The sequence below is a fragment of the Ovis canadensis genome, chromosome 25 (genome assembly GCF_042477335.2).
Source record: "Ovis canadensis isolate MfBH-ARS-UI-01 breed Bighorn chromosome 25, ARS-UI_OviCan_v2, whole genome shotgun sequence".
Lineage (NCBI taxonomy): Eukaryota > Metazoa > Chordata > Mammalia > Artiodactyla > Bovidae > Ovis > Ovis canadensis.
The window spans coordinates 49,391,742-49,405,027 of NC_091269.1; the positions used below are offsets into that span (position 1 = coordinate 49,391,742).

The 13,286-nt window shown below is 42.9% G+C and overlaps 1 protein-coding gene across 7 annotated transcripts in view; it reads left to right on the forward strand.

The window, feature by feature from the left end:
- LRMDA (leucine rich melanocyte differentiation associated) overlaps positions 1 to 13,286 on the forward strand; it is a 1,405,312-nt gene that overhangs the window by 677,252 nt on the left and 714,774 nt on the right. For all 7 annotated transcript variants that reach the window (XR_011253046.1, XR_011253044.1, XR_011253045.1 and 4 more), the window contains one exon: positions 6,175 to 6,314. Coding sequence is in view for 4 of the 7 variants with exons in the window: in XM_069572198.1 (XP_069428299.1) it covers positions 6,175 to 6,314 (140 nt within the window). In the remaining 3 variants the exon portion in view is untranslated. The remainder of the gene's footprint in view (positions 1 to 6,174; positions 6,315 to 13,286) is intronic.

Consider the following 13,286-nt stretch of genomic DNA (forward strand, 5'->3'; position numbering starts at 1 on the left):
GTTTCTTGTCTTTTTGATAGTAGCCATTCTAACAGGCATAACGTGAAATCACAGGGTGGTTTTGATTTGCATTTCTCTAATGATCAATGATGTTGAACATCTTTTCATGTACCCGTTGGTCATCTGTCTGTCTTCTTTGGAAAAATGTCTACTCAGATCTTCTGTCCATTTTGTAATTGTAATTTTTTTTTTTTTTGGCTGTTGAGTTTTATGGGTTCTTTATATAGGTTAGATGTTAGTCCCTCATGAAATAGTATTTATAATTATTTTCTCCCATTCAGTGAGTTACCTTTTTATTTTGTTGGAGGATTCCTTTGCTGTGCAGAATGTTTTTCATTTTTAAAGTGATAAGCTAGACTGGCTGATGGTTTTATTCTCAGTGTGGCTATCGCCAGAGATTAGTAGGCTTCTTGTTTTTCCTTAGTTCAGTCCTTTCCCTGTTCCAGCATCTCTTGTCTGTGGCTGAGGGATCAATGTTGGTGGTGTGGAAGGAACCAGAAGGAAGCAGAAGGCAATCTGTAGCTGTAGAGCTGGCTAGTGATATCACTATACTCTTGTAAGTGCTTTATTGCCAGTATATACAAAAACCAGCAGTTGGCTTTTTCATGATGGAGCGTGTCTTCTTTCTCCTCTGGTCTACTGGTATGATCCCAAAGGTTGGCTTCCTTACCTTGTACACTTGACCAAGAAATCAAAAAATGAAAGACAGGTAAAAGCAGCAGGAACGCTATGTGCCATCCTCTGTCTTTCCAGCCACTGACTCTCCCACCTGCTTGTTTGAATACCCCGGCTCTACAGCAGTTATGAGGTGCCATGATGCTACTCCATGAAATACCTTAAACTTTGGCTCTGTCCATTAGCTTTGCTGCACAACAACCCACTCCAAAACTTAGAGTCTTATAAAAACCAATATTTTTTTTGTTTATAATTCTGTATGTCAGCTATTTGGGCAGGGCTCAACTGGGTGGTTCTGCTCATCTTCCGTGGGTCACTCAGGCAGCCACAGTTATTTGGAGGCTCTGCTAGGGCTGGATGAGATTGCCTTGCTTGTATGTCTCGAGGTCGGTATTGGTTGTTAGTGGAACTCCATGTCTCCAACAGGCTAGCACAGGCCTCTCCATGTGGGAGGGATGCCCCAAGAGCAAAGCTCAATGTGCAACTACTTTTCAAACTCTGTTTGCACCAGAGATGTTGCTGCCCCATGGCCAAAGCAAGCCACATATCAAATGTAGAACAAATATGAGGGGGATTCCAGAACCCAAACCAAGTATTTGGCACATTTCTTCTAGATTCACCAATGCCTCCCTTGCCCACTGCATGCTTCCTCCTTGCTCTCTCAGCTCTTTGTTCCATTTCTGTTCAGCCCTCAGGTTTTGGCTCCTGTCCTGGTAGACCAGGTTGTCTCAGTCTAGCTCTTCATCTCCTGTTCATTGCTTATCTCTTCTCTCTTTGGTGACTGTTGTCACTAGCCATGGTGTTGACTTCCTCTTCCAGCACTCATATTCTCCCTCTCTCTCTCACTCACCCACTCACCCATAAGCATGGACAGTCTCAGCCATATCATGTCTAAATACCCAGCCCCGAATAAGGGAACAAGGGAAATGTCAGGAAAAGATCGTTAGCCAAATGGTCCTGTCCCACTTGCCTTTGGGGGTGGGTAGAGGAAAGGTGATAAGCTGACTTCATTTTAGGTCACACTTCATTTCATTATTTTCTGATTCTCTGTTGGCTTCAGCACGTACAGGAAGAGATAGCTATGAACTGTGGTGCCAACAGGAAGAAAGAATAGTGCTCCATGTTACATAGCTGGACTGTGGTTAGGAGACCAGTGAGTGGAGTTAGGAGGCCAGACTGGAGTTCCCATAGAATTTACTGTGTCATCTTGAAGAAGGGGCTGTATCTTGTCAGAGGCTTCATTTTCTTTACCTGTACATTGAGTATTATACATCCGAGAGTATTGTTGAGAGATAGTGCTGGCATAATATATACGGGAAATCACTTTAACACCTTGAACCTTTACAAGTTCCTCGCACATTTTACTGTTAACCAAGGCTTTTATGCCTTGAATGCATGATCCCAAATTGAAAGTAACTGAGGTAGGAGTACAACCGGATGACAGCACCTGGTGATATTCTACAAAAGCACAGAAGACTCCTCATGTTTTTGTTTTTTAAATTCCTCTCTTTGTGGCCCCTAGAATTGTCATTTTGTAGGACTTAGGTCTGAATATGGACTCTGCCTTTTAGTCATTGTGTGATCTTTGACTGCAAGTTTCCTTAGTTGTTATCTGGATGTGATAATCTTTCAGACACCTGTGTGTGTGCGAATCAAATGTCATGTAGGCTGTTCAGCATTTGAAAATCTTCTATCAGGATAAGCTCTAACTGAAATACTCCCAGGAGTCATAGGTGCTGCCCTTTGACCTGGGGTTGAACACAGAGGGAGAAATGTGCCCACTCTCACCTGGGAAGCGGCTTCAGACCTGTGCAACCCAACATGACACCATGAGATTCCCCTCCTCCTTCGGGCTGCAAACTTTCAAGGCAAGATGTGGCTTTGATCTTGGGCCCTCTGCAGAAAATCTCCCTTGGCAAACCCAGCCATGAGAGCTGGGCTCCGCAATGGCAACTCTCTGTAGACAGCATTGAGAAAAGTCTAAATGGCAAGTACTCTGGAGAAGACTTGATGAGGGAAACCAGGTGTGTGCTGAGAACCCAGCTGGAGAGAGTTGAAACTGTGCCAGATAGCTTCACATTTTAAAAGGAGAGAAAAAAAAAAATCACCCTTAGGAGAATCCTTGAAAGTGTCTTCACTAAAGTAGTATTGGTTAGCTGGAGACACCAAGTTCCCTCGGCTGATTGTCTCCGGTTCATTTTCTCTGCAACTTGACAGAAGGAATGTGACAGATTCCATCCCAAGTGCACAGTCAGGCAAGACAAGGCTGTGCTCGTCCTTATTGACCCAGGAGATGAAGAAACCAATGGAAACTTCTCACGTTTCAGTCTCCAGTGGTGGTGTCAACATAATGATGTTGTTCTTATCCAGAGCATCCATGGGGTAGGTGCAAGTGATCCCTCACCAGTGTGAATTCGAGGGGACCACCTTGCCCAGCCCAAATGATTACTTAGCAGGTAGTTGGAAGGCTCAGGAAGAAGAACTTGCTTCTGCTACACAAAATATCCTAAAGGAGGCAGACTCTGAGACTCCAGTGAGTCCTCTAAGATTCACTGGCACAGAATGGCTGAAGCTTCTTGAAGCCTGCAGACCCTTTGCCCAAGAAATTCCCATGATCAAGACATTCAAATGAGTTTCCATCTCCACAGCCTCCTGCTAAGACGCAGATCCAGATTTTGTGAAGTGTGACGCTTACATAATTTGAAGAGGCTCTCTTAAAGGCAAAGACTGTATAATTACAAACACAAAATTAGGTATGGAGATGAATGTGTATTTGGAATAAAAAATGTGTCGAAGCAAATTAAATTTTTTAAGTTGACAGATACCATACATTGAAATATTTAGAAAACAGTCTCTTTTATACTATGTATGAGAACTTTTTCTATTTTTTCCTGCAGATTCCCTTATAACTTCATTATTTAATTAAGTTTTACAGGTGGCTCAGATGGTAAAGAATCCGCCTGCAATGCGGGAGACCTGGGTTTGATCCCTGGTTTGGAAGGATCCTCTGGAGGAGGACATGGAAACCCACTTCAGTATTCTTGCCTGGAGAATCCCATGGACAGAGGAGCCTGACAGGCTACTGTCCATGGGATCGCAAGAGTCGGACATGACTTAGCGACTAAACCACCACCACTTCTTCCCTGGATGGTAGAATGAAGGCCTTCCCGTGGCTAATTACCAAATGTTGAGGAATGACTGGGACTTCAAGCCAACTCAGTTGTCTAGTGTTTCTCTACCTTGGAGATCTTGCCAGTTTTGAGTTCCATTTCTTCACATTCTCACCTTTGTGCAGTAGATGGAAAAAAGATGAAAGTTTAAGTAACTTGTCTCTAAGAGAGAAATAGGTTTGATCTGGACTTTGTTGTCCATAGTAGAAAGGGCTTCCCATGGATTCTCCAGGGCCATTGTCCACATAAATACTTTGAATCACTTCAGAGCAACACATCAGTGCCTTTTTAGCGGCCCACTCTCTTGGAGTTTTACAGAAATACAGTGCTGGCCAGTAAGAATATTCAGCTTGTCTGGCTGCCCGCCTTGAACTAGCACCTGGCTTGAGGCTTCTGGAAAGCCTCATGGGTATGAGTCCTGTTGTTCCTTGGCATATCCAATGGGTACCATATGTGGGCAAGAAGGCTGGAGAGAACCCTGAAGGGGAGAAACCAGGACTCGGGCTGAGGTGTATGCAGGTCCAAGTTGAGGCATGGAGTATCCTCCCTGAGTGATGCTGCTGGCGCTGGCCCATCCTGAGTACTGGACTAAGACTGAGAAATTTTTGAGGAAGCCACTCCAAAGCACAGGGGTCTCTGAGATGCTTTTGCCTGGGCTGAAGGGCAGCACTCGTAGGAGAGTACCGGCAAAGTTCCTTGTTTTTCCTTTTCTTCATTTAATGTAATGACTGTGAAACATCCAAAGATAGTACTTGCTGGAAAAGGCAAGTTTTCCCTGAAATTGTTCATTGTCATTTTAATTAGTTTTATTTAGATAATTTTCTTAAAGAGTGTGGTGACTGAACTTTAAGAAGTATTAAGTATGTTTTGTCTTAAGTGATGAAATTCATTAAAGTGTTGACTCCTGGTCACTTACCCTCTGTATTTCAAGCTTACCTCCTTGGTAGGACCTTCTCACTCATCTTCTCCATATGCTTCTAATCTATCATCCTCATTCCAGTGATCCTTTGTGGTCATCCCTGGATGTCATGTGTTGAAGATTTGAAAGATCAATAACTTGGTTGTACAGTGTCCTGTCTTTGTTTAGGAAATGATGATGTTGGCCAGTAGACACCCACAACCTATGAGGACACTCAGACCCTCTTTAACTAGATTTCTGCTCTCTTGCTTGTGAGCTTTCCCTTTCATTGTGTTGCTCTTGCTCCCTCCCAGCCTAGTGCTATTCGTCCATATGATCTTTTTTTTTTATTATTTTCACTTTATTTTACTTTACAATACTGTATTGGTTTTGCCATACATTGACACGAATCATATGATCTCTACATAGCGTATGTATGAATAGTGCTCGAAGGCACTTAGTTTAGAGAATATAAAGTTGAAGGGAGATATATGAGCCTCAACCATCTGAAAGGCCATCACATGGAAGAGAGATATTACTTATTCTTTGTGACTTCCCCAACTAGCTAAATGAAGTCACTGTGTGGGAATTCAGTCTCTGGGGGAATAAAAACTCTCTCTTATGGTTGTTAGAGCTAGTTTAAACTTCCCTGTGGTGATCCTCTGGCAGATATGTTAGGGACTGGATTCAGATGTTGGTTGGATTTGGAGTTCAGTTGACAAACTGAAGTATGAGAAAATTGGGATAACACCCCCAAGGTTAGGTAGCATCCTCACAGAGTAAGGGCAGCCCTTTTATTTCATTTGACCTTCTTTTCCTGGAAATGGTACCCCGACTCTTTGATTCTTATCAGTGGCATCTACCATCATGGATTTAGCCCCTGTATGCTCTACCGTCATTTCCTGGTAAGGGCCCCATTCTGTCTGCTGATACAGTGTTAGCTAACTCTTTTCACTGGTAGGCTCCCACTAGTCATGGCCTCTATTCATGGCCTACACCTGTTCTGTTTGTCTTTTCTTCTTAGCTTTGTACTCCTTTTCACCCAATGTAATGTCTTATTGCCACCAGTGAGGCCACTGAGCAAACGCCTAGCTCCGCAATAGGCTCTCAGATCATAGAGGAGGCCAATCCCAGTTTGCATCCACACTATTCCCAGGTTTTAATGATGGACTACCCCCAAAGGAGAAACTGGGTTATTTCTGATGAGACCTTTGGAAGTAATTTCTTGCTTTCATTAAAAGTTGAGCTGTGTCCCCAGTGGGAGTGAAAAACTAACCATGTCAGACACCCACAGCAACTTGATTTCAACCCCATGTCATGTCCTGGGAGCAGATGCGGTTCATCAGCTGCTAGGCTATGCCTGTCAGTTATGGTCTGTGTCCCTTGCTAAGCCTTTTGTCTTTCTGGACCAAGATCCTTAACCTTCGTCACATCACTGACTTGGAGTATCTGCTTGATCACCTGGCAGAAGTGACACCAGCTCTGGAGTACCTCAGCCTCCTGGGGAATGTGGCATGTCCCAATGAGCTCGTCAGCCTGGAAAAGGATGAGGAAGACTACAAGAGATATAGGTGAGTATCAGGGGATTTGAGCATAGTATGAAAAGAAAAAAATGACATTTTTGGAGAGAGAATATTATACTCTGGGGTGCATAATAGATGTCTGGTAAGCATCAGTGGTCCCTTCATGCTATATTAAACTTTACCCCATTCGGTACCCTATAGCCAGAGTCTCCCTTCATTGAGGGTAACAAGAGCCAAGAAAAATGAAAAGACATTGAGTGGTCTAGCCCAGGGGTTAACCAACTTGTCTGTAAAGGGCTGGATATTAAATACCGTATGCTTTGAAAGTCATGTGGCCTCTGTTGCAACTATTCAACTCTTCTATTATAGTGCATAAGTAGTAATGAACAGAGGAGCCTGGTAGGCTGCAGTCCATGGGGTCACGAAGAGTCAGACATGACTGAGCGACTTCACTTTCACTTTTCACTTGCATGCATTGGAGAAGGAAATGGCAACCCACTCCAGTGTTCTTGCCTGGAGAATCCCAGGGACAGGGGAGCCTGGTGGGCTGCCATCTATGGGGTCACACAGAGTCAGACACGACTGAAGTGACTTAGCAGCAGCCGCAGCAGTAGTAATGAACAGTTTGTAAATGAATCGGCAATGCCGTGTTCCAATAAAACTTTATTTACAAAAACATGCAGCAGGCCAAATTAGACCCATGGGCTGTATTTCGCTGGCTCCTCCTCTGTGTTGTAAGATTTTCCTGTCTGCTTCAGAGTCACATCTTAGTCACATCTTAGGCCTTCCCATGGAAGTTCAGGGAGCTTATATACAGTCTCAAGAGAAAGTTCCATAAGGTCCATGACTTTGGTCTTTGATGGAGTCCAAAGTGAAAATACTATTCTTTCTTCTCTCTGCTTCTGAACTATCAGCTTTGAAATACCTAATCCAAAGTCCTCTTTAGGAAGTCTTTTTTGATCTTACCTGTTTTACTAAACTCCTTTTATTTTTGCTCTTCATTTTAAATTTTGTATGCTCTCATTCTTGATTATGGTTTTCTAAACGTTTTAAATGATGTTTTCATATGTATAGCTTTTCTCTCAGTTATAAGCTCTCACTGGCACCCCACCTGAATCAATGTACAAGGAGGGAAGGAAGAAGAAAGGAAGGAAGGAAAGAAATAAAAGGTAGGGAGGACTCAGTTCAGTTCAGTCACTCAGTCATGTCCGACTCTTTGAAACCCCACGGACTGCAGCACACCAGGCTTCCCTGTCTATCACCAACTCCCAGAGCTAACTCAAACTCATGTCCATTGTGTCAGTGATGCCATCCAACCATCTCATCCTCTGTCATCCCCTTCTCGTCCCACCTCCAATCTTTCCCAGCATCGGGGTCTTTTCCAATGAGTCAATCTTTTGCATCAGGTGGCCAGAGTATTGGAGTTTCAGCTTCAACATCAGTCCTTCCAATGAACACTCAGGGCTGATTTCCTTTAGGATTCACTGATTTGATCTTCTTGCAATCCAAGGGACTCTCAAGAGTGTTCTCCAACACCACAGTTCAAAAGCATCAATTCTGTGCTCAGCTTTCTTTATAGCCCAACTCTCACATCCATACACGACTACCACAAAAACCATAGCTTTGACTACATGAACCTTTGTTGGTAAAGTAATTTCTCTGCTTTTTAATAGGTTGTCTAGGTTGGTCATAGCTTTTCTTCCAAGGAACAAGATCTTTTAATTTCATGGCTGCAATCACAATCTGCAATGATTTTGGAGCCCAAGAAAATAAAGTCTTTCACTGTTTTCATTGTTTCCCCCATCTATTTGCTGTGAAGTGATGGGACTGGATGCCATGATCTTAGTTTTCTGAATTGTTGAGCTTTAAGCCAACTTTTCCACTCTCTTCTTTCACTTTCATCAAGAGACTTTTTAGTTCCTCTTCACTTTCTGCCGTAAGGGTGGTGTCATCTGTGTATCTGAGGTTATTGATATTTCTCCCAGCAATCTTGATTCCAGCTTGTGTTTTATCCAGTCCAGCATTCTACATGATGTACTGTGCATATAAGTTAAATAAGCAGGGTGAAAATATACAGCCTTGACATACTCCTTTCCCAATTTGAAACCAGTCTTTTGTTCCATTTACAGTTCTAACTGTTACCTCTTGACTTGCATGCAGATTTCTCAGGAGGGAGCTCAGGTGGTCTGGTATTACCATCTCTTGAAGAATTTCCCACAGTTTGTTGTGATCCACACCATCAAAGGCTTTGGTGTAGTCATGCAGAAGTAGATGTTTTTCTGCAACTCTCTTGCTTTTTTGATGATCCACTGGATGTTGGCAATTTGATCTCTGGTTCCTCTGCCTTCTCTAAATCCAGCTTGAACATCTGGAAGTTCACAGTTCATGTATTGCTGAAGCCTGGCTTGGAGAATTTGGAGCATTACTTTGCTAACATGTGAGACGAGTGCAATTGTACAGTAGTTTGAGCATTCTTTGGCATTGCCTTTCTTTGGGATTGGAATGAAAACTGACCTTTTCCAGTCCTGTGGCCACTGCTGAGTTTTCCAAATGTGCTGGCATAAGGAGTGCAGCACTTCCACAGCATCAACTTTCAGGATTTGAAAGAGCTCAACTGGAATTCCATCACCTCCACTAGCTTTGTTCGTAGTGATGCTTCCTAAGGCCCACTTGACTTTGCATTCCACGATGTCTGGCTCTAGGTGAGTGATCACACTATCATGGTTATCTGGGTCATGAAGATCTTTTTTGCACAGTTCTTCTGTGTATTCTTGTCACCTCTTCTTAATATCTTCTGCTTCTGTTAGGTCCATACCATTTCTGTCCTTTATTGTGCTCTTCTTTGCATGAAATGTTCCCTTGGTATCTCTAATTTCCTTGAAGAGATCACCAGTCTTTCCCATTCTATTTTCCTCAATTTCTTTGCATTGATCACTGAGGAAGGCTTTCTTATCTCTCCTTGCTGTTCTTTGGAACGCTGCATTCAAATGGGTATATTTTACCTTTCTCCTTTGCCTTTAGCTTCTCTTTTCTCAGCTGTTTGTAAGGCCTCCTCAGACAACTGTTTTGCCTTTTTGCATTTCTTTTTGTTGGGGATGGTCTTGATCACTGCCTCTTGTATAATGTCATGAACATCTGTCCATAGTTCTTCAGGAACTCTATCAGATCTAATTCCTTGCCTATTTCTCACTTCCACCGTATAAACATAAGGGATTTGATTTAGGTCATACCTGAATGGTGTAGTTGTTCTCCCTGCTTTCTTCAATTTAAGTCTGAATTTGGCAATAAGGAGTTCATGTCTGAGCCGCAGTCCGCTCCCAGTCTTGTTTTTGCTGACTGTATAGAGCTTCTCCATCTTTGGCTGCAAAGAATATAATCAATATAATCAATCTGATTTTGATATTGACTATCTGTTTAGTAGGAAGGACTACTAGAAAGTAAGTTTTGGAAGATTGGTGAGAGAGGATAATAGTTTGAGAGGAACTGGTCCTGTTGGGGTTCAGATTTTCAAATGTGTGGTGATGAAGGAGTGTATTTAAGGGCATGCATTTTGTATAAAGGCAAAGCTGTAAGAAATAGTGAAATCTCTTCAAAATTATATATTTTAAAAGAAACATAGGGTACAGCAGAATTTCAGTTGTACTTTATTGGGAAGAATTTTGAAGGAATCTTATTTTTCAGCCATCTTAGAATAAAGTTCTATCCCTATCTTAACAGAACTGTAATAAATCAATTTTTCTCATGAAGACTTTTATCTGGGATGTGATACCATTGATTTGAATGTGATGTCTCGTAGGAGAAATACAGTTAATTTCCAGCAGGTAAATAGTTAAAATTTATAAATCAATCTTCTAAGTTAATCACTTAGAACTTAATTTTCTTCTTTAACAGTTACTCTCATCAACTTTGGCACCTTTAACAGGTGGTTTCATGTATGAAGAGGTTGTTTTAAAACACTTTATCTTCTGGCAGTAACTTATTGTAAAATATATCTTAGAAGGGTCAGGTGGTGGAAGAAAGTTCTGTCAGATATCATGTTTAGTAAACCAAACATTTTGGGGGAAATTCTTGTTTTCTGACTCTCTTCTTCCGATTTCTGGTTTTAATTCTTTAAAATCACCCAATAAAGTGTATATGTGTATATACACATGTGTATGTGTGTAAGCACACATTCACACACAAGTTCACTCATTTACACACATTCATTCATGAAGTTATATGTGAATTGAACCGCAGGCACTCTTTTTTTAGAATGAGAACAACAGACTAAAGACCCTGCTGCTGGGAGGGATTGGGGGCAGGAGGAGAAAGGGAGGCAGAGGATGAGATGGCTGGATGGCATCACCGACTCAATACACATGGGTTTGGGTGAACTCCAGGAGTTGGTGATGACAGGCCTGGCGTGCAACCCCCACTTCATGGGGTTACAGAGGGTCAGAGGCAACTGAACTGAACAGACTGAGGAAAATCGCCCACTCCACTCTATTCAGTCTCAAAGAAAGTTTTATAAGGGTGTAAAAGAAAAAGAAAACTAATACTAATTTTTACTGTTGTTATTATAACTAGTCTCATTGGAAAAAAAATACTCAGACCTGTGGGATAAGGAGCCAGATCAAAAGATCTGATAGGGAGTCTAGTTTTGCTGGTGGGACTTTTTAAATGGGGAGGACAGTTTCGATCAGTGACCCTTAACCAAGGCTCTACTTGTCATTCATCCAGGGCGTTTTGATTCATCTAGTGCCAAATCCAACAAAATAGGCAATAGGTGACATAGATGCTTAATTAAGAACAACTGGTCTGAAGAGTATTTAAATTCTTTGTTGGCTCTGCTGTTCCGTGACACTGTCCTCCCAGGCAGTGACAGGTCCTCTTTCACCGCTCATACCATTTTGTATATTCCTCTTACACATTTATTTTACTTTCTCACATTTCTCTTCTCATGTCAGCATCCGGAGAATGGCTTCCTGAAAGTCAGGACAGCATCTTCTTGCCCTTTGAAACCTTATCAATACCAAAGGTAGTGCTGGCTGTGGAATATGGGCCTGGTATCTGTCTAGAGGAGGTGGCCTGAAATCACCCTTCCCTCTGATGAACTGAATACTTGTAGAGAAATGTGGGGCTCTTTGGGCACCTTGGGTGCCCACTGCCTGTTTGGAAGTAGATCCCCTTGGATATCAATGAATGCAATTTAAAAGCAAGGATCTGCCCTTCAGAATCCACCCAAGTGTCGGTTGTTGGGTCATGATTCTTTAGGAAAGATTCTAAAAGAGTGACTCTAGAAAGATTCTAGAAGAGTGATCCTTCTCCTGGGCATGCCTGGGTACCCTTCAATCATACCCTCCTAACTTCTGATCTGTTACCCCAGAAGCTGTTGGAGGCTGGGGCTGGGAAGGCTGTGTGTTACTGCATACATGTCAAGATTGCCCTAGAGCTGGATTCTAGGGGCCACGTGCAGCTGGACTCACATCTGGTCAGAATTACCTTAGAAAATCCACAACACTGGCAAGATGCTCACCCTCTGAGAGAAACAGGAACTAAGAACAGTGGAAGGATTCAGTGTGGGCCCACCCAGTGACGTACTGACTGCGTGAGCGGACTTGTAGGCCTATTCTATGGAAGTTCTAATTTTTTAATTCATTTTACTAATTTTTAATATCTGGTTTAACAAGCATCATCACCCTTGCAGTTGGATGAGATGAATGGGTGGATGAGGCCTTTCTGTTCTGTGGTCTGTAAAAAGCCCTCCTTTCTTCATCCTGGAGCTTGTGCGTTATTTGTCCCTGAGAAATTTTAGAGTTTCACAACAAGACTTCTGAATGCCAAGTTCCTGTGGCATTTGGGTTTCTACAAAGCAATGTAGCCACCTTTTGTTTCCTTTCGGTAAAATATTTTCCTGGCCCTTCATCCACAAAGCATGAAGTCGGCCTTCCTTCAAGCTGTTACTGAGAGCCTAATAGGAGGGCCTCTATGCAAATTTATGAGACATTTTCACTATAAAATTGCTGAAAACATGAATGATATTTCTACAGTTTACTGTTTTTCACTTTAAGTACATTTTCTGACAATATGTCTTCTATTAATCATTTAAGCAGTAGTAGGAAACTTAAAGGAGTGTATTCAGAAGCAAGAACCCATGGTTCATTTAGTGCTGTCTAAAAAAAGTTCTTATTGATTGGCATCCTCTGTGGTTATGTGATGTAATATTTATAATATGTCACCCAGCCATACATCAAAACAAGTATGTCTCTTGTTTCATTTCCGTGAGAGATGTTGATTTCAGAGAGGTCAGCCTAGTTTTAGGTCACGTTGTGGCCAACCACTGGACCAGAAATGGGAAGTGACCAGATTTATGGAGCTATTGGAAATGACCCCAGAGCTGCTTCAGTTTCTGTGGGTGCTTTCCTCCCCTCCCCCCACAGCACCCCTTTTCCTTCCTCACTTGCCCCCTGTGTGCCCAGTTGGATTTTTCTTGGCACACGTCCACACAGTGAAACAGCCTCATTTAATCTGCATGTGAGCATACTACCAGGTTGTTTAGCGGTGCCCTGGACCTGCTGGGACAGGAGCAAAGCCGAGCCTGGGGTTTCTCTACGCCATTCGTCATGGCTCGTAGCTGAAATGTGTCCACTGCCATGTTATTATAGGCGCTGAAACCTGCTGCGGCTCTGCCGTGTGCACGCCCTGGGCAGCTATTTTGGAGTGAATGTTGGATGGAGGTTCACGCTGAGTGGCGGTGCTGGACTTGAAGGTGCAGCCGCCTTCAGGATTGGGGCGGGAAGAGAGTGAGGCAGCTGAGTGAGCTGGGGGCCCACCATGATCCTGAGGATCCCCTTGGGGCCTCCCGTGGGCTTGAATACTGGCCAGACAATGAATCAAGTCTGGGGAGCTTGGATGCCCAGTATGGTCTATGTCTTGTCTTCCTTTGTCTGTCTGTTCTTTCCTCTTGCTAAGGAAAGCTGGTGGAGTTCAGGTCAGGGTGCACAAGTGCTAGACCTCAGGCAGCAGCAAGGCCGCTGGTGT